At 42.0% G+C, this 27,684-nt stretch overlaps 1 protein-coding gene across 2 annotated transcripts in view; it reads right to left on the reverse strand.

Annotated features, from left to right (window-relative positions):
• Nucleotides 1-27,684, reverse strand: part of LOC115174427 (pleckstrin homology domain-containing family G member 1) — a 112,588-nt gene that overhangs the window by 39,503 nt on the left and 45,401 nt on the right. For both annotated transcript variants that reach the window (XM_029732932.1, XM_029732933.1), the window contains exon 2: nt 291-832. In XM_029732932.1, coding sequence (XP_029588792.1) covers nt 291-832 — 542 coding nt within the window. The remainder of the gene's footprint in view (nt 1-290; nt 833-27,684) is intronic.

Consider the following 27,684-nt stretch of genomic DNA (forward strand, 5'->3'; position numbering starts at 1 on the left):
TGTCCCCCCCTGAAATAGTAACCCGAGTTAACTACTCCGGTGTACCGGGATATGGGTGTTGTCTGTGGACCTCACACTCACCCATCTTGACTCGTGTTCTTCTTACACAGGTTCTGACTAGTATGATAGTAATGATGTTCTATAATATTCTTCTTTACTATGCTATCTGTACCATGCCAGTTAGTCTTGTACTGTATGTGCTATCCTAGCTATCCTGTGCTATCCTGTATGTGCTATCCTGAGATAGCTGGTGTATCTTTCCAGTGGTTGTGTGGTACCATGTTCCTCACCTGTACAATGCTGTGCAGGTCCTCTACGTAGGTACTTTCAGTGTCCAGTATTTCCTGAACCACCCTGTCAACATACAGCACCCTGGGCCCCGGGTTGGACCTCTCCCCAGCCTCTGTGTCTGACTGTGGGGTCTGTGCAGACCCATGTTTAACCATCTCTCTCCCTGTCTCTATCCCGCCATCCTTCCTCTCCTCCTCATCCCCACACCCCAGCTGCCTAGCTGGAACCAGCTCCAACCGGATCGCCCCGGAGTCCAGGTCGCGGTCCGAAGCGGGATGACAGTGAGAGGAGGGGCTTAAGGTGGAGCGGCTGCCCAGTGAGCAGTGGCTGTCCCGGGAGGAGGCGGAGGAAGAGGTGGAGCCGTAGCTGATTGGACGCTCGCCGCTGTCGGGGGAGGAGTCCATGCTGTGGGCAGAACAGTAGCGTAGGGGGGCGTGGCGGATGTTGGAGTGGCGGAAGCGACCTGGAATGCCCACGGAGCTTAGGACCGAGTCGGCGTCTGGAATGTCCGGCAGAGGAGGGAGGGCATCCGTGTAATCGTCTGAAGGGAGGAAGATAGAAAGGGAGAGAAAAGGAAGGTGTGAAAACTGAGACCTTTATCATTGTCCTCTCATCAAGTACAGAGCAATGAATGTCAATACTCACAGAACAGAAAAATGCTTAAAGGCCTCAACTATCCCCCCAAGTTGAATTGTTTTTTCCCCCCCCACAGTGCCCCTATCTGGATTCCAAGTGGAAAGCTTGCCAGGCCACAGCCTAACTGGCCACTGGAAACCTCCCTCCCTCACTCTCTCTCTCCCCCTCTCTCTCTCTCTCTCTCTCAGCAAAAAAGCTAGTGACAGTGGAGCCATTTCCTCAACTCTACCGGCAAAAGCAGAAAACACACACCATGTTCATGTCTCGTACAGTGGTGATCTGTTCAGGATTCCAACTGAAAAACAGACCACAGGCATAAGAGTGTGGCGTCCAGCCTTTCTGAAACTGACGCCTATGTCTTTCACTCACACTATGGCCAGTTAAGAAGGCTTTGAACATGCACAAAAATAAGCACTCTGCCAAGCCATGATGATCATACTGAGTCATTTACAGAGAGAGAGAAAGAAAGAGGGAAACAGAGAGAGGGAGACAAAAACAGAGCAAGATAGAGAGTGAGTGAAAAAGAGGAAGATTGTAACAGCCAACCCAGAGACAGAGGGGGTTTAATGACCAGATTAACAGTGTAATGGTGAGAATATTCCCTCTCTCGAGCAATGAATGAAAGCCCTATTTCTCTAGAAGAGAGGGCTGTGTGTGTGTGTGTCTTAGGCGACAGACTGGTGCCGACATAACCTTGTGTCTGTGAACACGAGCACACACACACACACACACACACACACACACACACACACACACACACACACACACACACACACACACACACGTCCATTGAGGTGAAAGGGTCTCTCTGAACTGCTACTGGCACTGTACAGGAATCTCCCCTCAGAAGAAAGACCACTTTCAGCAAGGGGAGAAGGAGGGGTTGGAGAGAGAGGGGGTGTGTGTGAGAGAGAGAGATACTGAGAAAGAGAGAGAAAGCGGGCGAGAGAGAGAGAGAAATTCTATATCCCAGGTACAGTAGACGGTGGCACCAATCTTTGTTATTACGGGAAATCTAGCGACCCAGCACCATTGGATGTTTTAGCAACATTATAATCAAATCCCTGATATAAAGCTGCCTGTGTCTTTACGCATTCATGTCTCTGTCCAGTCAGGCAGTTAGACCATCTAACATCAAAGCACGTGTGATCATGGGATCAGAAGAGGTTCAAGGCACATGCTGAAAAACATGAAACGTGAAACCGTGAACACACTCAAAGAATGATGCCACCGCATTTCTGATCTCTCACCTTGACTAAGAGGCCATAGACACTCTCACACTCAGTATGCAGGCTCTATGAACACTGTATATAGGGCTATGATATGCTTATGAGAGTCTTATGAGTCTGAGAGTAGAATGTGGGTGTCTGTATGTCTGGACTGCCAGGCCAAAGGAAAGCATGAATGATGAATGTGAGCGGTCCTAACTGAAGCAGTATTAAACCGTGTTCCATTCCACCGTACTTACTCCCATGAGATTGGGACTCGCTGTGTGTATGTGTGTGTGTGTAGGGTCTAGATGACAGTCCCCAGTCTGACTCACTTTATAACATTGACAGATCAGTGAGAAAGAGAGAAAATGGCCACAAACCAAAACTGCAGACACCTCATGCCACCCCAATGACAGAGGAGCAGTGATACACACACACAATACTTCATAATGACTACTCACTCAGATATGTATGCGTGTGTGAGTTTGTAAGAATGAAGAAAGTAAGAGAGTGTGTGTTTGTGGTTGTTATTAGTGACAGGAACAAAATTGATAGTTACATATTGCGATATTATTTTGGACTATATTATATCAATAGTTATTTTTTTGCTAGGTAGCATTAGCTAGCGCTAGTTGTTTGAATCTGCGTCAAAACTTCAACATGTTTTCAGCACTTTTATTTCCATGACTGATCCACACAAATGTTCTCATCTCTCTGCAGCAGACATACAGTGAGCAATATGTTTGGAACATCAAATCGCAAAAGAAATCCCAATACATATAGAATTGCGAGAATCGTGAGAAAGAATCACAATACATATCATATCGGCACCTAAGTATCATGATAATATTGTATCGTGAGGTCCCTGGCAATTCCCAGTCCTATCGTTACATACATTTGGTTTATCATCCCTAAGATAAGGCTGTGCTGCCATCCTGTTAGAAGGTAACAGATAATGTTATTACAGTGGTTAAAATGGATTTTCATTGTGTTCCATGGTGTTTATCGCCCCCTAGTGGAACTTTCTGGTACTTGGAAAGACTGTACGGAAACAGGAAGTAGAGAATTCGTTCTGCACGCATAGAAGCAGCTAAAAACAACGCTACGGTGCAGGTCTTTCAGTGCAGTTATTTCTTGTCACGCTTCAGCCTTGGAAAATATGTGTTAGTTCGATTCAAGCATATTGCTAGTGATGATAATCGTGTTATTGATAGAATTGCTTACTTATCAATGTTAGTTGGTTGCATTTACTCACACAAATTGCCTTGCCTTCATGTATGCCGTCAGCTGTATTACTTTGCTCGTGCGTCATGTAAACGAATTGTAAAACATATGAGTAACAATTAGCTATATGGTTTGGCATCATGCCAGATACATGGTACCTTGGCACGTGCTTTGTATTAATTCAACTTCAACTTGGAATGTATAATGTACAGCTACAGTATGTCGATGTGAATTGAATACTAAATTAGATTATTTTCTGTATTTTGCAGTTTCACAATATAAACGTTTTCAGTATATTAATTCAAGAAAAGTCACGCCTTGGGAGTTTTATTGAAGACTTAGTTGTTAGCCTTCCGTCTAATTTTGCATGGGAATGCAAATCAAGGGCAGAATACTAACTGAGCTAATGGCTTTAGTGTGGCTCCTTGTAGCCATTAGAGCTATTAACCAAGGGCCAGCAACATACACACAAAGAAACCATTTGTGTTTCCACTCCTAGTGAAACCCAAACACCAGACTTGAAGATGTACTAACTTCTGTTTACCCAGACCTTCCCCTGCACCTTCCAGCTTCTTGTTGGGGACACACCTAACCCGTTTCTCTCTCTCTCTCAGTCTCACACATAGAGTTTGTGTGTGTGTGTGTGTGTGTGTGTGTGTGTGTGTGTGTGTGTGTGTGTGTGTGTGTGTGTGTGTGTGTGTGTGTGTGTGAGTGTGAGAGAGAGAGAGAGAAATAGAACAAGCATAGAGAGTGAGTAGAAAGACTGAGTAGAGAGTGGGGTGGGCAGGGCAGGGCAGGGGGGTTGGGGGAATGTTGTAGTTACCTTCAGCCCAGATTATGTTCAACCTGATCTGTGTAAATTATCTCTAATTATGGGCCTAAAGCCTACGGGTTGGTACTGTATCTCCTGTTGCATTTGGCCGTGTCTGTGTGTGTATGTGTTTGTGCATGAACGTGTGTGTGCATGTCTGTGTGTGCATGTGTCTGTGTGTATATGCGTGTGCACATTTGTGTGTGTGTTTAGGAATTAGTGCTGCGAGCTCTACCTTTCCTGCCATAACAGAGAGACGGTGAACCAGTGGGTTTCAGAACCTGGCCTACATTTAGGCTAACTCAATAAGGAGACAAAGACCAGCCCTCATACCTTCTATCGAGCCCAGTTTAATATACTTAACATATATGCCTGTGTAAACACAACACGTCACAATGAGACTTTTATGAGCCTTCATAGTCAGCAGATGACACAGATAGAATCAGGTCTGTATAGGGTATATAAAGCAGCTGCTGTCCTTTCTTTTCTCTTTTTCTGCCCCTCTGCTCCTCTGTCACAATACAGCCTTCAATACAGCTTTCAACAGTCAAATCTCTCACTGTACAAAGAGCCCCAGACACACACACACACACACACACACACACACACACACACACACACACACACACACACACACACACACACACACACACACACACACACACACACACACCCTCCATGCACACCCCGTCCTCTGTACCCCCACGATTCCACCCGCCTCAGCTGGCCAAAATAAAACACATCCACAAGTAGCTCCAACGTCTTGCTTTCGGACAAGCTAAACACCTTCTTTGCCCACTTTGAGGATAACACAGTGGATAACACAGTGCCACCGACGCGGCCGCTACCAAGGACTGTGGGCTCTCCTTCTCCGACGTGAGTAACACATTTAAGCATTTTAACCCTCGCAAGGCTGCCGGCCCAGACGGCATCCCTAGCCGCGTCCTCAGAGCATGCGCAGGCCAGCTGGCTGGAGTTTTTACAGACATATTCAATCTCTCTCTATCCCAGTCTCCTGTCCCCACTTGCTTCAAGATATCCACCATTGTTCCTGTACCCAAGAAAGGTAACTGAACTAAATGTCTATCGCCCCGTAGTACTCACTTCTGTCATCATGAAGTGATTTGAGAGGCTAGCTAAGGATCATATCATAATCACCTCTACCTTACCTGACACCCTAGGCCTAGACACACTTCAAATTTCTTACCGCCCCAATAGATCCACAGACGATGCAATCGCCATCGCACTGCACAGTGCCCTATCCCATCTGGACAAGAGGAATACCTATGTAAGAATGCTGTTCATGGACAATAGCTCAGCATTCAACACTCTAGTACCCTCCAAGCTCATCATTAAGCTGAACCCCACCCTGTGCAACTGGGTCCTGGACTTCCTGACAGGCTGCCCCCAGGTGGTGAAGGTAGGAATCAAGACCTCCACTTCGTTGATCCTCAACACAGGGGCCCAGCAAGGGTGCGTGCTAAACCCCCACCTGTACTCCCTGTTCACCCATGACTGCGTGGTCACGCACGCCTTCAACTCAATCATCAAGTGCAGACAACACAACAGTAGTAGGCCTGATTACCAGCAATAACGAGACAGCCTACAGAGAGGAGGTGAGGGCCCTGGGAGTATGGTGCCAGGAAAACAACCTCACTCAATGTCGACAAAACAAAGCTGAATGTGGACTTCAGGAAGCAGCAGAGGGAGCACGCCCCTATCCACATCTACGGGAACGCAGGGGAGCAGGTGGAAAGCTTCACGTTCCTCGGCATACATGTCACTGACAATTTGAAATGGTCCACCCACAGACAGTGTGGTGAAGAAGGCTCAACAGCACCTCTTCAACCTCAGGAGGCTGAAGAAATGTGGCTTGGCACCTAAAACCCTCACAAACTTTTACAGATGCACAAATGAGAGCATCCTGTCAGGCTGTATCACTGCCTGGTACAACAACTTCACCGCCCACAACCTCAGGTCTCTCCAGAGGGTGGTGCGGTCTTCTATCTCAAGGCCATCATACTGTTAAATAGCCATCACTAGCCGTCACCCGATTACGTAACCCTGCACCTTAGATGCTGCTGCCCCATATACATAGACTTGAAATCACTGGCCACTTTAATAACGGAACACTAGTCACTTTAATAATGTTCACATATTTTTGCTTTAGTCATCTCATATGTACAGTTGAAGTCAGAAGTTTACATTCACTTAGGTTGGAGTCATTTAAACTCAGCTCCACAAATTTCTTGTTAACAAACTATAGTTTTGGCAAGTCGGTCAGACATGTACTTTGTGCAAGACACAAGTAATTTTTCCAACAATTGTTTACAGACAGATTATTTCACTTATGATTCACTGTATCACAATTCCAGTGCATGGCTTTAGAAGTTTCTGATAGGCTAATTGACATAATTTCAGTAAATTGGAGGTGTACATGTGGATGTATTTCAAGGCCTACCTTCAAACTTAGTGCCTCTTTGCTTGACATGGGAAATTGAAAAGAAATAAGCCAAGACGTCAGGCAAAAAATTGTAGACCTCCACAAGTCTGGTTCATCCTTGGGAGCAATTTCCAAATGCCTGAAGGTACCACGTTTATCTGTTCAAACAATAGTACGCAAGTATAAACACCATGGGACCACGCAGCCGTCATACCGCTCAGGAAGGAGATACGTTCTTACTCCTAGATATGAATGCACTTTGGTGCGAAAAGTGTAAATCAATCCCAGAACAACAGCAAAGGACCTTGTGAAGATGCTGGAGGGAACAGGTACAAAAGTATCTATATCCACAGTAAAACGAGTCCTATATCAACATAACCTGAAAGGCCGGTCAGCAAGGAAGAAGCCACTGCTCCAAAACTACCATAAAAAAGCCAGACTATGGTTTGCAACTGCACATGGGGACAAAGATCATACTTTTTGGAGAAATGTCCTCTGGTCTGATGAAACAAAAATAGAACTGTTTGGCCATAATGACCATCGTTATGTTTGGAGGAAAAAGGGGGAAGCTTGCAAGCCGAAGAACACCATTCCAACCATGAAGCACGGGGGTGGCAGCATCATGTTGTGGGGATGCTTTGCTGCAGGAGGGACTGGTGCACTTCACAAAATAGACGGCATCATGAGGAGGAAGATTATGTGGATATATTGAAGCAACATCTCAAGACATCAATCAGGAAGTTAAAGCTTGGTCACAAATGGGTCTTCTAAATGTACAATGACCCCAAGTATACTTCCAAAGTTTTGGCAAAAGGGCTTATTAAGGACAACAAAGTCAAGGTATTGAAGTGGCCATCACAAAGTCCTGACCTCAATCCAATAGAAAATTTGTGGGCAGAACTGAAAAAGCGTGTGCGAGCAAGGAGGCCTACAAACCTGACTTAGTTACACCAGCTCTGTCAGGAGGAATGGGCCAAAATTCACCCAATTTATTGTGGGATGCTTGTGGAAGGCTGCCCGAAACGTTTGACCCAGGTTAAACAATTTAAAGGCAATGCTACCGAATGCTAATTGAGTGTATGTAAACTTCTGACCCACTGAGAATGTGAAGAAAGAAATAAAAGCTGAAATAAATCATTCTCTCAACTATTATTCTGATATTTCATATTCTTAAAATAAAGTGCTGATTCTAACTGACCTAAAATGGATTTTCTACTAGGATTAAATGTCAGGGATTGTGAAAAGCTGAGTTTAAATGTATTTGGCTAAGGTGTATGTAAACTTCCGACTTCAACTGTATATACTGTATTCTATTCTACTGTATTTTAGTCTATGCCACTCCGACATTGCTCAAACTGATATTCAATATTCCTTAAATTCCATTATTTTACTTTTAGGTTGTGTGTATTGTTGTGAGTTAGATATTACTGCACTGTTGGAGCTAGAAACACAAGCATTTCACTACACCTGCAATAACATCTGCTAAACATGTGTATGTGACAAATAACATTTGATTTGATATATCAACTCAAAGGAAAGGAGAAAAAGTTAAGATGGATAGAGACAAAAATGGGCAGACAAAGATGAATAGAGATAAAGAGGGTAAGGATAAAAAAAGGACAGAGGGAGAAATGGAGGGGGCCCTCTTGAGTGCTACTGCTGAGAGACTCACTCTAAAACATGACATCATTGAATTCAGCTCCGCTCAGGACAATGGTCTGGCCTGTGAGCTCTAGGCTTCTCCCTACGCCTCCCTCACATTCTTTATCCCTCTGTACCGCTCCTCTATTTTCCTCCCTACTTGCTCTTACTTTTTTTACTCTCTCTCTCTCACTGACTCCATTCATTTCTCCCTTCCTTCTTCCCTCCTTTCCCCTAACATTCATAAATATAACTGCCACAGATCCTCTATGTCAGTGCTGTTCATAGAGACATGATGTTTAGGAAGTCATGTAAGGGTTCCACTCACAGCTTTGCCAATTCCAGCAATCCTGTCCTGGGAGATTCGAGAGGATTAATGAGTTCTTAACCGCATATACTTTATCATATAAAAAGCAAGTACTTTACCACATAAAAATATACTCACATTGCAGAGCATATATATACTTACAGACCAGGGCACATACAATGCAGAGAACATGTGTGGACCAAGACTAGTTCACTTTCTCAAATAATTCACCTACACTGAGAGTTATCTACATAGCTTACAAAGTTGCCAATCCCAACTTGAAATCTCAAGTTCACAAACTTTATATCAGCTACAGTATTTGACAAGCATAAACTTTGAGGTATATGAGTTACATGACAATTTTTTTTGGTGATATTGAAATGAGGTGCTGAAGGAGTACTGTGGGAGATGTAAAGAGTGCCATGGAATCCTCTCATAGCTTGGGCATTGGTCGTTCCATGTCATTTCAGCAAGCTATGGCACCCACCATCTCACATTGCTCTGAAATCGATAAGATAAGCATTCCTGGAAACATTATTCATTTAAAAATATTTTGATCTTACAGAAATTAAAGGTGCACAGTGCAGAAATTGCTCCTCCATTTCCTGGTTGCAAAAATTCTATTAGTTCCCCTATTTTCAGTTTATGTGATAAAACAAGCAAGTGTAGAGAATCATTGTACCATCTAAACCGCTGTGAAATATCTTTTCCATAACCAAATATATACAGGCAATGAGGCAGTGATCGCAGAGATCCTGGTTGAAGACAGCAGAGGTGTATTTGGAGGGCAGGTTGGTTAGGATGATATCTTTGAGGGTGCGGATTTGGAGTTGTACCTGGTAGGTTCATTGATCATTTGTGTGAGATTGAGGGCATCAAGCTGTGATTGTAGGACGGCCTGTGTGTTAAGCATGTCACAGTTTAGGTCACCTAGCAGCACGAGCTCTGAAGATAGATGGGGGGGCTACCAATTCACATATGGTGTCCAGGGCACAGCTAGGGGGCAGAAAGTGGTCTATAGCAAGCGGCAACGGTGAGAGACTTGTTTCTGGAAAGGTGGATTTTTAATTGTAAAAGCTCAAATTGTTTGGGCACAGACCTGGATAGTAAGACAGAACTGCAGGCTATCTCTGCAGTCTATTGCAACTCCACCCCCTTTGGCAGTTCTAGCTTGTCGGAAAATGTTGTAGTTGGGATGGAAATTTCAGGGTTTTTGGTGGTCTTCCTAAGCCATGATTCAGACACGGCTAGGACATCCGGGTTGGCAGAGTGTGCTAAAGCAGTGAATAAAACAAACTTAGGGAGGAGGCTTCTAATGTTAATTTGCATGAAACCAAGGCTTTTACGGTTACAGAAGTCAACAAATGAGAGTGCCTGGGGAATGGGAGTGGAGCTAGGCACTGCAGGACCTGGATTAACCTTTATCTCACCAGAGGAACAGAGGAGGAGTTGGATAAGGGTACGGCTAAAGGCTATAAGAACTGGTCGTCTAGTACGTTCGGAACAGAGAGTAAAAGAAGCAGGTTTCTGGGCACGGTAAAATAGATTCAAGGCATATGTACAGACAAAGATATGGTAGGATGTGAATACAGTGGAGGTAAACCTAGGCATTGAGTGACGATGAGAGAGATATTGTCTCTAGAGACGTTTAAACCAGGTGAGGTCACCTCATGTGTGGGAGGTGGAACTAAAGGGTTAGCTAAGGCATATTGAGCAGGGCTAGAGGCTCTACAGTGAAATAGGACAATAATCACTAACCAAAACAGCAATGGACAAGGCATATTGACATTAGGGAGAGGCATGCGTAGCCGAGTGATCATAGGGGTCCAGTGAGTAGCTAGGCAGGCTGGAGACATGGCGATTCAGACAGCTAGCGGCCCGGGGCTAGCAAGCTAGCAGAGGGGCCTTAGAGGGACGTTGTGACGGAAGAAGTCTGTTGCAGCCCCCTCGTGCAGTTAGGTCGGCAGACCAGTCGTGATGGATCAGCAGGGCTCTGTTTAGTAAAAGGGTCCAGGCCAATTGGCAAAATGGGTATAGTTGCCCAAGAAATTGGCCGATGGGCCTCTTCAGCTAGCAGTCCGATATGCTCTAGACTGCTAGCGGGCCGCTGCTAGCAGGCTAGCAGATGGGGTGACAGGGGACGTCGCGACGGAGGAGCCTGTTGAAAAAAACCCTCGGGCAGATTACGTCGGTAGTTCACTCGTGATGGATCGGCGGGTCTCCGTATTGGCAGTAAAAGGGGTCCAGGCCAATTGGCAAAATAGGTATTGTAGCCCAAGGAGTGGCTGATGGACCTCTTCAGCTAGCCAGGAGATGGGCCTTGCATAGGTTAGCTACAGGCTAAATTGGTGCTTGCTTCGGGACAGAGACATTAGCCAGGAGTGGCTACTCGGATAGCATCTAGCTAGCTACGATGATCCAGACGAAAAGGTTCAGAGCTTGTGCTAGGAATCCGGAGATATGGAGAAAAATAAGTCCGATATGCTCTGGTTTGAATCGCGCTGTGCAGACTGGCAAGAGTTGCCCAGGCTAAAGGGTAGCTGATGGCCGCTAACTGACTACTAGCTAGTAGCTAGTTAGCTGGCTAGCTTCTGTTGGGGGTACCGGTTCTAAAGTAAAGAAATAGCAGATCCATACCACATTGGGTGAGGCGGATTGCAGGAGAGTATGTTGAAGTTGAGGTTAAGAAAAATATTTAAAAAATATATGCGAATAAAAAGATATAAAAGATATATACACGGGACACGACAAGACGAAGACATCTGACTGCTACGCCATCTTGGATTTTTTATTTTATTTATCTATTTTTCAGAACAAACTGGACGAGCTCCGTTCAAGACTATCCTATCAATAGGACCATACTATTTACCAAGAGAGTTTTCATCTATATTTTTCATAGCTGTCTATTCACCACCACAAACCGATGCTGGCACTAAGGCCGCACTCAACATCCTGTTTAGGGCCATAAGCAAGCAAGAAAATGCTCATCGAGAATAGACTCACCGGTGATTTTAATGCAGGAAAACTGAAATCCGTTTTACCTAACTTCTACCAGCAAGTCACGTACTTCCATGAATTTGCATGGGTTACCTTCAGACGAGTATTAGTTTGTAGCCCAAACGGTTCAGGTACTATAGATATAAGTTGGTACATCAGTGTTATCGACTTCAGACGAGTCCCGTGGGGCTGCACTGACATTTTCAACCTCTCCCTGACCCAGTCTGTATACCTACATGTTTCAAGCAGACCACCATAGTCTTTGTTGCCAAGAACGCGAATGTAACCTGAATAAATTACTATTGCCCTGTAGCACTCATATATGTAGCCATGAAATGCTTTAAAAGAATGGTCATGGCTCACATCAACACCATAATCCCAGACACCATGGAGCAACTCAAATTCACATACCACCCCAGCAGATGATGCCATCTATATTGCACTCCATACTGCTCTTTTCTACTTGGACAAAAAGGAACACCTATATGTGAGAATGCTGTTCATTGACTACAGCTCAGTGTTCAACATCATAGTGCCTTCCAAGCTCATCACTAGGCTAACCTCTAGGGGACCCCTTCCCGTTCTTATCCAGTTAACGGGATTGATTTTGACAACAGCCAGTGGAAAATCAGAGCGCTAAATTCAAAACAGCTAAAATCTCATAATTCCATTTTCTCAAACAAATCACCTATTTTACACCATTTTAAAGATAAGACTCTCGTTAATCCAACCACATTGTCCGATTTCAAAAAGGCTTTACGGCGAAAGCATAAAAGTAGATTATGTTAGGACAGTTCCAACACAAGAAAAACCACACATCCATTTTCCTAGCAAGGACAGGCGTCACAAATACCAGAAATTCAACTAAAATTATGCACTAACCTTTGACGATCTTCAGGCCAAGAGTCCGTGTAACCAATAGAAAGTCAGAGTCCCGAGTGTGGGAACAAACAGTCTGTCCCACGGTTGAGTAAACAAAAAAGTTCATAGTCAACAAGCATGCAGGAGTCATGAGGTAAATATCAAAATGCACAACAACAAAAAATAACGACTTGGTGCTTGCCATTGGAAGTTCAGAGTCACTCACCCCAACAGTGCCTGTCTGCTGGAGGCGATCAAAAGCTTGGGAGAGAGGGGGAGTGTGGTGGGGGTACCTGTACCAGACAGGGGGAGAGCTTAGGGTACAAGCCAGGGCAGACGGTGAACAGATCGCCAGGTGGAATCCAAGCAGCAGTGCAGCAGGCAACGGGAATAGGTATCACACCTACTTGGGAGAAGCTTTTATTTCTGGAGGCAGATTTCTTGTAGAAAATGCCAGTGGATGGTCTCTGAACAGCGGAAGAGGGCTTGTGAGACTCCTGCCATTTGCTAATTGAGGTTGTTGGGAAGTTTCTTTCCTAGCAGCTTGGTACTTTGTAGCCTTATTTATGAAGCTTTATATAACACAATTCAGAATTAGGTTCAGACTGAACTTTACTCACTCAGTGTTGTTGCGGCTGGTATTTCCAGCTTCCACTGTGTTTCTTCTGCAGGTTTTGGTTTGTTAGTTTTTTTATTGATAATCCTTGGTAGTAATAGTCCATTCAGGCAATTTTGTCCAAAATCAAGGTTTTATGTATGGAATTGTGATTTGGATTATCGTGTTGTTATTAGTTGTTATTAGTCCCAACCTTCAGCTCCATTCAACTCCAACCATCTATCTCTTAACACCATCCATACTGGAAGTTCTGAAACATTCTATTCTCATTGTTTCTACAGATTGTAAATTAAAAATAAACATTTCTGCTAAAATTATTATTATATTATTGATCAATTGACTATGACTTTTCAGATCGCCCAGCAGTGCTATCTGCAGGGTTAGCTTCAGATAAATATTGCAATTCTTCAGCCATTCCTGGACCTGTGACCAAAAACAAGCTACACATGTACAGTACCAAAACAAGTGATCTAATGATTGTGCCTCTTCGCAGCAAAATCTGCAGAGCTGGGAAGGTTGTATCCCCCATATAAATACCATTATTTTCGTTGTAAGAATTTTGTAAAATCATTTAAATGTAAAAATACAAAGTTTTGGACCCGTTTTGCGTAACAGTTCATTTAAACCATGTGCCATGGAATCAGTACATAAAAAATCTCTTCCCAACTATTTTGCAATCTATATGGCACCGCTGTCAATTATTTGGTCCTTAAATAAAACTGGTATACTTTTTTTATTTATCACAGTTTTTTTTATCACAAATGATGGTCTTTAATGCAGGGCTGACAGACAAGTTCCTTACTTTTTCCCCCTTCCACCTTCAATTTTTGCGGTAATGCTGCAATTAGTTGGTTGTAATTTTGGGTAGAGCAGACATTTTCATGTTTTTGTTAGCTGCATGTATGACATAACTCCACCAGTTGTATTTATGATATCATTGATGAAGATTATACCTTTTTTTTAAGTATGTTTTTTTTAATCAATTAGTATATTTGAGTTTAACCATAATATTTGTTATATTATTTGTTCTGTCTTTTCTGGTGGATTAAATTGAAATTGCAACCAACCTTCTATGGCTTGTTTTTGACTGGTACTGTACGTTTAAAAACATTAACATGTAGTGTGTGCAAATATCAGTTACTCACACATGTTAGTATATACACACAACAACAAGGTTTGAAACCAGGTTCTGTTCATAGCTCTGTATAATACTGTTTGTTTCTATGAATTTGTTCTGGACCTGGTGTCTTTTACCAAATAGGGCTATCTTCTGTATACCAACCCTACCTTGTCACAACACGACTGATTGGCTCAAATCTATTAAGATGGAAAGAAATTCCACAAATTAACTTTTAACAAGGAACACCTGTTATTTGAAATGCATTCCAGGTGACTACCTCATGAAGCTGTTTGAGAGAATGCCAAGAGTGTGGAAAGCTGTCATCAAGTCATCAATCGGGGACTGTGAAGCAACACACACACACACACACACACACACACACACACACACACACACACACACACACACACACACACACACACACACACACACACACACACACACACACACACACACACACACACACACACACACACACTACATACATATGGATTTAGTACTGCAGATATGTGGTAGTGGTGGTGTAGGGGCCTGAGGGCACATCTGTGAAATATGTTAATGTATTGTAATGTTTTAAAAATTGTAAAAACTGCCTGTCTTGCAGGAAATCACGCACAGAACGAGCAGTATGGCTGGTGGCATTGTCATGCTGCAGGGTCATGTCAGAATGAGCCTGCAGGAAGGGTACCACATGAGGAGGGAGGATGTCTTCCCTGTAACGCATAGCATTGAGATTGCCTGCAATGACAACAAGCACAGTCCGATGATGCTGTGACACACCACCCCAGACCATGAAAAAACCCCCACCTCCAAATCGATCCCGCTCCAGAGTACAGGCCTCGGTGTAACGCTCATTCCTTCGATGATAAACGCGAATTCGAATTTCACCCCTGCTGAAACAAAACCGCGACTCATCAGTGAAGATCACTTTTTGCCAGTCCTATCTGGTCCAGCGATGGTGGGTTTGTGCCCATAGGCAACGTTGTTGCCGGTGATGTCTGGTGAGGATCTGCCTTAAAACCTGCCTTACCCTCAGTACAGCCTCTCTCAGCCTATTGAGGACAGTCTGAGCACTGATATAGGGATTGTGCGTTCCTGGTGTAACTCGGGCAGTTATTGTTGCCATCCTGTATCTGTCCCGCAGGTGTGATGTTTGGATGTACCGATCCTGCGCAGGTGTTGTTACACGTGGTCTGCCACTGCGAGGATGATCAACTGTCCTTCCTGTCTCCCTGTAGTGCTGTCTTAGGCGTCTCACAGTACGAACATTGCAATTTATTGCCCTAACCACATCTGCAGTCCTCATGCCTTCTTGCAGCATGCCTAAGGCACGTTTACACAGATGAGCAGGGACCCTGTGCAACTTTCTTTTGGTGTTTTTGAGAGTCAGTAGAAAGGCCTCTTTAGTGTCCTAAGTTTTCATAACTGTGACCTTAATTGCCTACCGTCTGTAAGCTGTTAGCGTCTAAACGACCGTTCCATAGGTGCATGTTCATTTATTGTTTATGATTCATTGAACATGCACAAGAAACAGTGTTTAAACCCTTTACAATGAATATCTGTGAAGTTAATTGGATTTTTACGAATTATCTTTGAAAGACAGGGTCCTGAAAAAAGGATGTTTCTTTTTTTGCTGAGTATATAACTTTCACGCTCTGACCTGAGAGAGAGGGTTTGTTTCTCTATGTGGTTAGGTCAGGGTGTGGGGTGGGCATTCTATGTGTTGTATTTCTTTGTGTTGGGCAGAGTATGGTTCCTAACCAGAGGCAGCTGTCTATCGTTGTCTCTGATTAGGAACCATACATAGGCAGCCTGTTTTTCCTTTGGGTTTTGTGGGTAGTTGTTTTCCGTTTAGTTGTAAGTACCTGACGGAACTGTCTGCTGTTATTTTTGTTTAATTTGTAAAGTGTTCATTCTTTCATTAACCTCTTGCGTATATCCTACCACTGGGGGCGCCACAGCGCATTTTGGAAAAAATTCGTTCCCATTTTCAACGGCCTACTAATCAAACTCAGAAGCCAGGACATGCATATACTTATTTTACATGGATAGAAAACACCCTAAAGTTTTTAAAACTGTTTGAATGGTGTCTGTGAGTATAACAGAACTCGTATGGCAGTCAAAACCCCGAGACCGATTGAACCAGGAAGTGGGATTCTGAATTGTGGACTCGACTTCACAGCCTTCCCTGTAATTCACAACGTGAAAAAATGATAATTGAGCACTTTCCAGTGCTTCCACTAGATGTCCCCAGTCTTTACAAAGTGTTTTGAAGCTTCTGCTGTCGAAACTCAGTGCAGGAGACGATGTGGCAATTGGTCACAGTAGGAGGGCCATCAGCATTGTGACGTCGGCGGCCGTGTCTGCCCCCACCTTTGGAAACCTTTTGAAACACAATGAAATGGTCCCACTCGAATCTTATTGGCTCTCTTGTTGAAACAGGCCCTGAAGATTAATGTTATACAACGTTTGACATGTTTGAACGAACCTACAGGAGGGAAAAAAGTCATTTTTCGTTAGCCAAGTCCCGCGCCCGTATCAACATTTGGATACAGCCTTCTGACGCTCTAACAACAGCAAGCTAATGGAACATAAAGGATGGACTTTTTCGACCGAAAATACATTTGTCGTGGACCTGGGATGCCTGGAAGTGCTTTCTGATGAAGACAACTAAAGGTGAGGGATTATTGGCAATATTATACAAGATCAGATGTGATGTGCGATTGTTCCAAGATGGCGACGAGCTAGGCTTTCTAGCTCATTTTCTGAGTATCGCATCCCCTTTTATCTCAAAGTGTGATTACCCTGTAAAGTTAATTTAAAATCTGTTATGACGGGTGTTTTCAAGAGATATTCATCTATAAATCTTAGATTGACAATATAAAAAAAAAAAATCGTTTTCGAATAGTAATTTATAAAATTGTAGCACTGTTTCCCGGGACGCATTTTATGGGAAAATAGTTAGTCAACGTCAGGTGCCGATGTAAAATGCTGTTTTTATATAGAAATATGACCTTTATTGAACAAAAGATTGCATGCTGTGTGTAACATGATGTCCTAGGTGTGTCATCTGATGAAGTTTGTAAAAGGTTAGTGCTGCATTTAGCTGTTTTTTGGTTATATGTGATGCATGTGCTTGGTCGGAAAATTCATATGATGCTACTTTTACCATGTACTCCTCTAACATAATCTAATATTGTGCTTTTCCTGTAAAACCTTTTTGAAATCGGACAATGAGGGTCGATTCAAGAGAGGTGTATCTATAAAACGATATGAGACAGTCCTATATTTGAAAAAATATATATATTGCATTTCGTTATGCTAATGTCGCTAGGAGTTTTTCGCTGGAAAATGATCCCGCTAACGGGATGAGAGTCTCAAGAGGTTTTAAACCACAAGATGAACATATTCCAGGCTGCACCTTGGTCGACTCCTTTTGACGCCTGTGACAATGACATATATTTTGATTTATTTAACAGTTTTTGGTTACTACATGATTCCATATGTGTTATTTCATAGTTTTGAGGTCGTCACTATTATTCTACAATGTAGAAAATAGTAACAAAAAATGAAACTCTTGAATGAGAAAGGTGTGTCCAAACTTTTGACTGGTACTGTACATTTAAAAGCATTAACATGTAGTGTGTGTGTGCATATATCAGATACACATATCAGTTATGTCAGTACTCCTGAGTGGCGCAGCATCTCAGTGCAAGAGGCGTCACTACAGTCCCTGGTTCAAATCCATAGCTCTATCACATCCGGTCGTGATTGGGAGTTCCATAGGGCGGGGTAGGCCGTCATTGTAAATAAGAATTTGTTCTTAACTGACTTGCCTAGTTAAATAGAATAGTACACACACAAAACAACTAGGTCACATGGGGAGAGGTGTTGCTTTATTTATTTTTGAAACCAGGTTTGCTGTTCACTTGCGCTGTATTAGATGGATAATGTATAGATGTATAACACTGTACGTTTCTGGACCTGGGGACTGTGAAAAGACCCCCGGTGGCATGTCTGGTGGGTTAAGTGTGTGTGTCAGTGCTGTGTGTAAGTTGACTATGCAAACAATTTGGAATTTCTTATAAAAACAAGAAGTGATGCAGTAAGTCTTTCCTCAACTCTTAGCCAAGAGAGACTGGTATGCATAGTATTAATATTAGCCCTCTGATTACAATGGAGAGCAAGACGTGCCACTCTGTTCTGGGCCAGCTGCAGCTTAACTAGGTCTTTATTTGCAGCACTTGACCATATGACTGGGCAATAATCAAGACAAGATAAAACTAGAGCCTGCAAGACTTACATTGTGGAGTGTGGTGTCAAAAAAGCAGAGCACCTCTTTTTTACAGACAGACTTTTCCCCATCTTTACAACCATTGAATCTTTATATTTTGGTCATGGCAGTAATGTAGTCTCCTCAACTTGTTCAATAGCCACACCACTCATTACAAGATTCAGCTGAGGTCTAGAACATAGGGAATGATTTGTACCAAATACAGTACTCTTAGTTTTAGAGATGTTCCGGTACCGGTACCCCCTGTATATGGCCTTGTTATTGATAAAAAAATGTTTACTTAAGAAAATATTTACTAAATAAATCTAAACTCTATTTCTTGAACTGCATTGTTGGTGAAGGGCTTGTAAGTAAGCATTTCACGGTAAGGTATACCTGTAGTATTCGGTGCATGTGACAAATACAATTTGATTTGATTTGATTGATGTTCAGGACCAGTTTATTACTGGCTACCCATTCCAAAACAGACTGCAACTATTTGTTATGGGTTTCAGTGAATTCATTAGATGTAGTTGCTGATGCGTATATGGTTGAAACATTAGCATACTGTACATGGACACACATTATTTGTTTATTGCCAGTGGCAGGTCATTGGTAAAAATAGAAAAGAGTAGAGGGCCTAGAGCAGCTACACCACTCTTTACATGTTTGACATTAGAGAAAATTTAAGAAACAAATATTAAAGAAAACAGATCTATTAAATAGATAGCTCTGAATATACGATATGGCAGAGTTTGAAAAGCCATAACACATACGTTTTCTCAACAGGTTATGGTCAATAATATCAAAGCCTGCACAATCTACTTATTATCAATTTCTTTCAAACAATCATCAGTCATTTGTGTTAGTGCAGTACATGTTGAGTGCCCTTCTCTATAAGCTTACTGAAAGTCTGTTGTTAATTTGTTTACAGAGAAATAGCATTGTATTTGGTCAAAACATTTTTTGCAACAGTTTGTTAATATTTAAGAGCTGGCAGCAAGCTGATATGTCTGCTGTACAAGTAAAGGCCACTTTACCACTCTTGGGTAACGGAATGACTTTGGCTTCCTCCAGACCTGAGGACAAAAACTTTCCTCTAGGCTCAGATTAAATATATGAAAGATCGGAGTGGCTATAGAGTCAGCTAACATCCTCAGTAGCTTTCCATCTAAGTTGATAATGCCAGAAGGTTTGTCATTATTGATCGTTTAAAAAATATAAAATATTCCTCTCCCACGCTAACTTTACAAAATAAAAATAAAAAAATGTTTTATACGATGGCTCACTGTTTGTTTTTGGCATTTCCTGACTATGTTTTCCCACTTTGCCAATGAAGTATTCCATAAAATAATTGGCAACATCAAATGGCTTTGCGATGAATAAGCCATTTGATTCGATGACAGATGGAGGTGAATTTGTCTTTCTGCCTATAATTTCATTTAAAGTACTCCAAAGTTTTTTTCTATCATTCTTTATATCATTGATCTTGGCTTCATAATACAGTTTATTCTTATTTTTTTGTCACATAATTTCTCAATTTGCAGTAAGTCAGCCAGTCAGCCAGACTTATTAGCCACTCCTCATCAATCCAGGGAGCCTTAACAGTTCTAACAATCAGTTTCTTAACAGGTGCATGTTTATCAAAAATTGGAAGAAGCAATTTAATAAATTCATCAAATGGTGTGTCTGGATGCTCCTTATTAATTAGACCAACAAATATTTTTAACAGCATCCACATAAAAGTCACAGCAAAATATTTTATATGATCTCTCATACATTATTTTAGGCCCAGCTTTGGAACTTGGGCTTTCCTGGATATAGCTACTTTATTGTGATCACTGCATCCAATGGGTATGGGTACAGCTTTAGAACAAAGTTCGACAGTATTAGTAAATGTGATCAATACATTGGGCTGTTGTTGTTCCTGTAGTATTTGTAAATACCCTGATAAATTTATTAATAACCTGAACCAGATTACAGGCACTGGTTACAGTGAGAAGCTTCCTCTTGAGTGGACAGCTTGATGAAAATCAGTCAATATTCATGTCCCCAAGGAAATAGACCTCTCTGTTTAAATCACATACACTATCAAGCATTTCACACATATTATTTAGGTACTGACTGTTAGCACTTGGTGGCCTATAGCAACACCCCCGCAAAAAAGGCTATATGTGTGCCAGGTGAACCTGCAACCACAATAACACTTGACATAAGATCTTCTGTAAGCATTACAGGGACATGGCTCTGAATAGAATTAGCATTCCTGTCTCTTCTATAGATGTTATATACTTATATTGCTACAGCTCTGTCATCAAATTAATTATCCAAGTGACTCTCACAAATGGCTAATATACTGCTCAAAAAAATAAAGGGAACACTTAATGTTTGAGACTTTTTCGGTCCACTGAACAACTATTGATTTAGAACCTCAGAGAGCTACCCCAAGTCGCAAAGAAAATAGGGGCTGCCTCCACTATTCCAGCACCATTTCAACTTCAACATCATCAAATCACCTATGCTTAGTCTAATACAGTGACATCTAAAATATACCAGTGTAGCGCCATGGTGTAGCCGGAGGACTGTTATTTTCTGTCCTCTGGGAACATTGACTTCAATACAAAACCGAGAAGGCTCATGATTCTTACCCCCTTCTATAGACTTACACAGTAATTATGATGACTTCCAGAGGAAGTCCTCCAACCTATCAGAGCTCTTGAAGTATGAACTAACATCTTGTCCATCCAGTCAAAGGATCAAATAATTAATCTAGTCCTGAAAGCATAAGCTACAGCTAGCAAGCACTGCAGTACATAAAGTGTGGTGAGTAGTTGACTCAAAGTGAGAGAAAGACTATAGTTGAACAGTTTTGAACAAATCATTTTCTTAAAATTAAGAGCTAGCTTTATTTTGTTGAATTTTATGTCTTATTATTTTACCTTTCACTTACTTAGCTACTGCAGATAATGTTGCCTACTTAACAATCTGACTCCAACAGAGAGGAAAGTTATTTATGTTATCTAGATGGATAAAGGTATGAAATACTGCAACTGTTCTAAGTCAAGGTGAGCTTTCAGTTTTATAAATGTATTGACATTGGGGCCTGCCGGTGTAATTGATAAACTCCTTGCTGTACACTGTTTCACTTGCCCTTCTCTTGTTGACTATAAAGTTAATATGGTGATAATGATGTAGTTTGTGTAGTGGTTAGCGGCTATGGTATGATGGTTTGGCTTGGAGAAGTTTTTGCACCTGTTCACAGACAGCTGTTGTGTTGTGCACTGAAGTCCACTAGCAAAGGGAAAAGGTGGGAGCTCATAGATGCGAGAAGGAATTTTACAATAAGCAAAGTGATGATGCTGTACGGACTGCTATGAAAGTGAACTGTGTGTGTGTGTGTGTGTGTGTGTGTGTGTGTGTGTGTGTGTGTGTGTGTGTGTGTGTGTGTGTGTGTGTGTGTGTGTGTGTGTGTGTGTGTGTGTGTGTGTGTGTGTGTGTGTGTGTGTGTGTGTGTGTGTGTGTGTGTCTGAGATCAGGGGTATATTTATTAAGCAGATTCTGTTGCAAAATGTTTCTTAAACGGAAGCAAACAGAACGATGATGGGTATAGGGCAAATTCGAGTATCATGTAGTAGCCTAAACCTATTGCTGTTACATTGAGCTGGGTGAATGGAATATGAGTGACAGTCATCCAATATGCTGTAATAGAGAAGAAAAAAAAGTCAGCTCTAATCTTGAATGGCATGAACCGCTCCTGATATAGAGAGAGGGACAACAGAGGTAAGGAAGGAGAGAGGGATTCTGGAACTGAGTTCTTAAACATCAGACTGAATTCCAGCCTTACTTGCACCTTTCCTCAGCATGGAGCCAAATGTGGTTTCTCCACCCCAGAGTGGAGCAACTCTGACTGGGCAGGGTCTGACAACATATTCCCCTCCCATCAACCCACCACGAACCTAGAGAAGAACAACAATGCCAACTAGTAGAAGTGTCTATGACACATAATTGTTTATTGCCCTCTATTCATTGCACTAAATCTGTGGTGACAGTCAATCATTATGGATGGTGTCTGCAATAACAGAGTTGAACACAGACAAAAACAAGTAACAACAACAAACAAGTATAAAAGTGTGCCAGGGGTGGGGTGTGTATTGGCTCAGGAAGAAGGGGCAGAGGAGTGTAGGACACTCAGGGGAAATGAGTAGCAGTAATAGGCCAAAGGCGTTGCCGTGAGTTACGGCCGTCTCTCCGCCTAGGCAACATTATGGTAATAGTTTCAACTGTGATTAAATCAGATCAGGATCAAGACAAACCCAAGAGGGAGAGAACATGAAAGACAGAGAAAAAAGGGGAGAGGAGAGGAAGGGTCATCAGTCATAAATGCCACCCTCCCCTCATTCTCCCACCGTTTCTTCCCATCTTTCAGAGACCTCCCTTGGTAGGTTCACTCTGAAAAAGTGCTCATGCACTATTAGACTTATCTATAATACAGTGGCAAGAAAAAGTATGTGAATCTTTTTGAATTACCTGGATTTCTGCATAAATTGGTCATCAAATTTGATCTGATCTTCATCTAAGCCACAACAATAGACCAACATATTGTGCTTAAACTAATAACACACCAATTATTGTATTTTTCTTGTCGATATTGAATACGTTATTTAAACATTCACAGTGTAGGTTGGAAAAAGTATGTGAACTCCTAGGCTAATGACTTCTCCAAAAGCTAATTGGAGTTAGGAGTCAGCTAACCTGGAGTCCAGTCAATGAGACGAGATTGGAGATGTTGGTTAGAGCTGACTTGTCCTATAAAAAAAAAAACTCACAATATTTGAGTTTGCTATTCACAAGAAGCATTGCCTGATGTGAACCATGCCTCAAACTAAAGAGATATCAGAAGGCCTAAGATTAAGAATGGTTGACTTGCATAAAGCTGGAAAGGGTTACAAAAGTATTTTTAAAAAGCCTTGATGTTCATCAGTCCACGGTAAGTAAAACTGTCTATAAATGGAGAAAGTTCAGCACTGTTGCTACTCTCCCTAGGAGTGGCTGTCCTGCAAAGATGACTGCAAGAGAACAGCACAGAATGCTCAATGAGGTTAAGAGGAATCCTAGTGTCAGCTAAAGACTTACAGACATATCTGGAAGATGCTAACATCTCTGTTGACGAGTCAACAATATGTAAAACACTAAATAAGAATGGTGTTCATGGGACAGCCACTGCTGTCCAAAAAAAACATTGCTGCACGTCTGAAATTCGCAAAAGAGCACCTGGATGTTCCACAGCGCTACTGGCAAAGTATTCTGTTGACAGATGAAACTACAGTTTAGTTGTTTGGAAGGAACACACAACACTACGTGTGGAGAAAAAGAAGGCACAGCACACCATCATCAAAACCTCATCCCAACTGTAAAGTATGCTGGAGGGAGCATCATGGTTTGGTGCTGCTTTGCTGCCTCAGGGCCTGGACAGCTTGCTATCGTCACCAGAAAAAGGAATTAAAGTTTATTAACCTGTTAGGGTATAGGGGGCAGTATTTTCACGGCTGGATAAAAAAATGTACCCGATTTAATCTGGTTACTAATCCTACCCAGTAACTACAATATGCATATACTTATTATATATGGATAGAAAACACCCTAAAGTTTCAAAAACTGTTTGAATGGTGTCTGTGAGTATAACAGAACTCATTTGGCAGGCAAAACCCTGAGACAGATTCTGACAGGAAGTGGATACCTGATGTGTTGAATTGACTTTAAGCCTATACCATTGAAAAACAAAGGGAAGGAGGAATATTTTGGCACTTCCTATTGCTTCCACAAGATGTCCCCAGCCTTTACAAAGTGTTTTGAGTCTTCTACAGTGAGATCTGACTGAAGAAGAGCTTTGGAACGGCGCGCGATTTGATGGTGGGTACTCTCATTCCGAAACGTTTTAAAAGAGAACCCAATGGTCCGCCTTGAATTTTATTCATGTTCTGGTTAGAAAAAGGCCCTAATGATTTATGCGATACAACGTTTGACATGTTTGAACGAACGAAAATATATTTTTTCCGTTCTTGAAGTGAAGTGAAGTCCGGCTGGCTTAGATCATGTGCTACAACACGGAGGTTTTTGGACATAAATGATGAGCTTTTTTGAACAAAACTACATTCGTTATGGACCTGGGATTCTTTGGAAGTGACATCTGATGAAGAGAATCAAAGGTAATGGATTATTTACATAGTATTTTCGATTTTAGATCTCTCCAACATGGCGGTTAGTCTGTATCGCAATGCGTATTTTTCTGGGCGCAGTGCTCAGATTATTGCAAAGTGTGATTTCCCAGTAAGGTTAATTTTAAATCTGGCAAGTCCATTGCGTTCAAGAGATGTAAATCTATAATTCTTTGAATGACAATATAATATTTTACCAATGTTTTCTAATATTAATTAATTATTTTGTTGTGATGACTTGACTGCCGGTATTGGAGGGAAACGATTTCCTGAACATCAACGCCATAGTAAAACGCTGTTTTTAGATATAAATATGAACTTGATAGAACTAAAAATGCATGCATTGTCTAACATAATGTCCTAGGAGTGTCATCTGATGGAGATTGTAAAAGGTTAGTGCATAATTTTAGCTGATTTTATGGTTTTGGTGACGCCTGTCTTTGAATCGACAATACACTACACACAGCTATTGTCAATGTACTCTCCTAACATAACCTAACTTTATGCTTTCCCCGTAAAACCTTTTTGAAATCGGTAAACGTGGTTAGATTAAGAAGATGTTTATCTTCCAAAGGCTGTAAGTTAGTTGTATGTTTGAGAAATTTGAATTTTGACATTTATTTGGTTTCAAATTTGCCGCTCTTGAAATGCACCTGCTGTTGATAGGGTGCGCCACGGGTGGCACGCTAACGTCCCACATAGCCCCAAGAAGTTAAGACATGTTGCAGGAGAATGTTAGGCTATCTGTTCGCCAATCGAAGGTCAACAGAAGTTGGGGGATGCAACAGGACAATGACCCAAAACACAGAAGTAAATCAACAACAGAATGGCTTAACCTGTCTGGGCTAGGGGGCAGTATTTTCACGTCCGGATAAAAAAACGTACCCGATTTAATCTGGTTACTACTCTTTCCCAGAAACGAGAATATGCATACTATTAGTAGATTTGGATAGAAAACACTCTGAAGTTTCTAAAACTGTTTGAATGGTGTCTGTGAGTATAACAGAACTCATATGGCAGGCAAAAACCTGTGAAAATTCCAAGCAGGAAGTGGCCTGTCTGCGATTTTGTAGTTCTCCCTTTGCTTCTCTATCAAAACTACAGTGCCCGTGGGGTTATGTAGCACTTTCTAAGGCTTCCATTGGCTCTCTAAAGTGTTCAGAAAGCGGATTGACGCGTCTCCTGTCTCCGGGCAGACTACATGAGCACAGTTTGTCTGTGGACTGCCTGGTGGCTAAAAGATTGGAAATGTGCGTTCATTAGACCTCGACATTTTTTCTCTTCCTTTTTTTGAATGAATACAGGATTGCCCGGTTGGAATATTATTGCTATTTTACGAGAAAAATACCATAAAAATTGATTTTATTAAACAGCGTTTGACATGCTTCTAAGTACGGTAAAGGAACATTTTGAATTTTTTTGTCTCAAAATGTGCTCGCACGTTACCGTTTGGATAGTGACCTGAACGCACAAACAAAACGGGGGTATTTGCACATAACTATGGATTATTTGGAACAAAAACAACATTTGTTGTTGAAGTAGCAGTCCTGGGAGTGCACTCTGATGAAGAACAGCAAAGGTAATCCAATTTTTCTAATAGTAATTCTGAGTTTAGTGAGCCCCGAAATTGGCGGGTGTCTGAATAGCTAGCTGTGATGGCTAAGCTATGTACTCAGAATATTGCAAAATGTGCTTTCGCCGAAAAGCTATTTTAAAATCTGACACAGCGATTGCATAAAGGAGTTCTGTATCTATAATTCTTAAGCACCAGATGTCAGAGCAGCTCACAGATCACTGCACCTGTACATAGCCCATCCAACTACCTCACCCCCATACTGTATTTATTTATCTTGCTCCTTTGCACCCAAGTATCTCTACTTGCACATTCATCTTCTGCACATCTACCATTCCAGTGTTTAATTGCAATATTGTAATTACTTCGCCACCATGGCCTATTTATTGCCTTACCTCCCTTATCCTACCTCATTTGCACATGCTGTAAATATACTTTTTCTACTCTGTTTGTTTATTCCATGTGTAACTCTGTGTTGTTGTATGTGTCGAACTGCTTTGCTTTATCATGGCCAGGTCACAGTTGCAAATGAGAACTTGTTCTCAACTAGCCTACCTGGTTAAATAAAGGTGAATTAAAAATAAAATAAAAATTGCTGCCAAAGGAGGGTCAACAAGTTATTAAATCCATGGGTTCACATACTTTTTCCACCCTGCACTATGAATGTTTACACGGTGTGTTCAATAAAGACATAAACGTAAAATTGTCTGTGTGTTATTAGTTTAAGCAGTCTGTTTGTCTATTGTTGTGACCTAGATGAAGATCAGATCAAATTTTATGACCAATTTATGCATAAATCCAGGTATTTCCAAAGGGTTCATATACTTTTTCTTGCCACTGTATATTGGGATACATAGGGTTCTGTCTGTCTGTATCAACTCTCTTCTCTGGCTCTGAAATATTGTCAGAGTGTCCCCCTCCCTCCCAGTCTCTCTCTCCGCCTCTCTTCCTTTCTGATAGAGATGCGGGGCTGATCTCTACCGAGGTTTAACACCTAAAAGTGTCACTCAGGATTTCACGCTGCAGCTCAATGAATCCAAAGGAAACAGCGGGAAAGGAGAGGATAGAAGATGGGAGAGAATACCAGAAAGCAAAGACCACCCGACACACATAGACCTGCCAAGACTGGGCCATACATTACAGAACAAATGTTAGATAGAGAGAGAGTAAGAGTTCTAAACTTCCTTAATAAGCACAATGTCTTGAGTAAAAGCCAAATTGGGCAGGGCCTTAGTCAGGGTTGCAATCTGAGCCCTGCACTCTTCAATATTTACATCAAAGAATTGGCCACTATTCTAGAAAAATCCTCAGCCCCTGGTGTTAGTCTCCACAATTCAGTAGTTAAATGCCTACTCTTCGCAGATGACCTATGCCTGCTGTCACCCACAGCACATGGCCTACAGCAGAGCCTGGACCTGCTAGAGCAGTACTGCCAGACCTGGGCCCTGGCAGTAAACCCCAAAAA

The sequence above is a fragment of the Salmo trutta genome, chromosome 35 (assembly GCF_901001165.1).
Source record: "Salmo trutta chromosome 35, fSalTru1.1, whole genome shotgun sequence".
NCBI classification, from domain to species: domain Eukaryota; kingdom Metazoa; phylum Chordata; class Actinopteri; order Salmoniformes; family Salmonidae; genus Salmo; species Salmo trutta.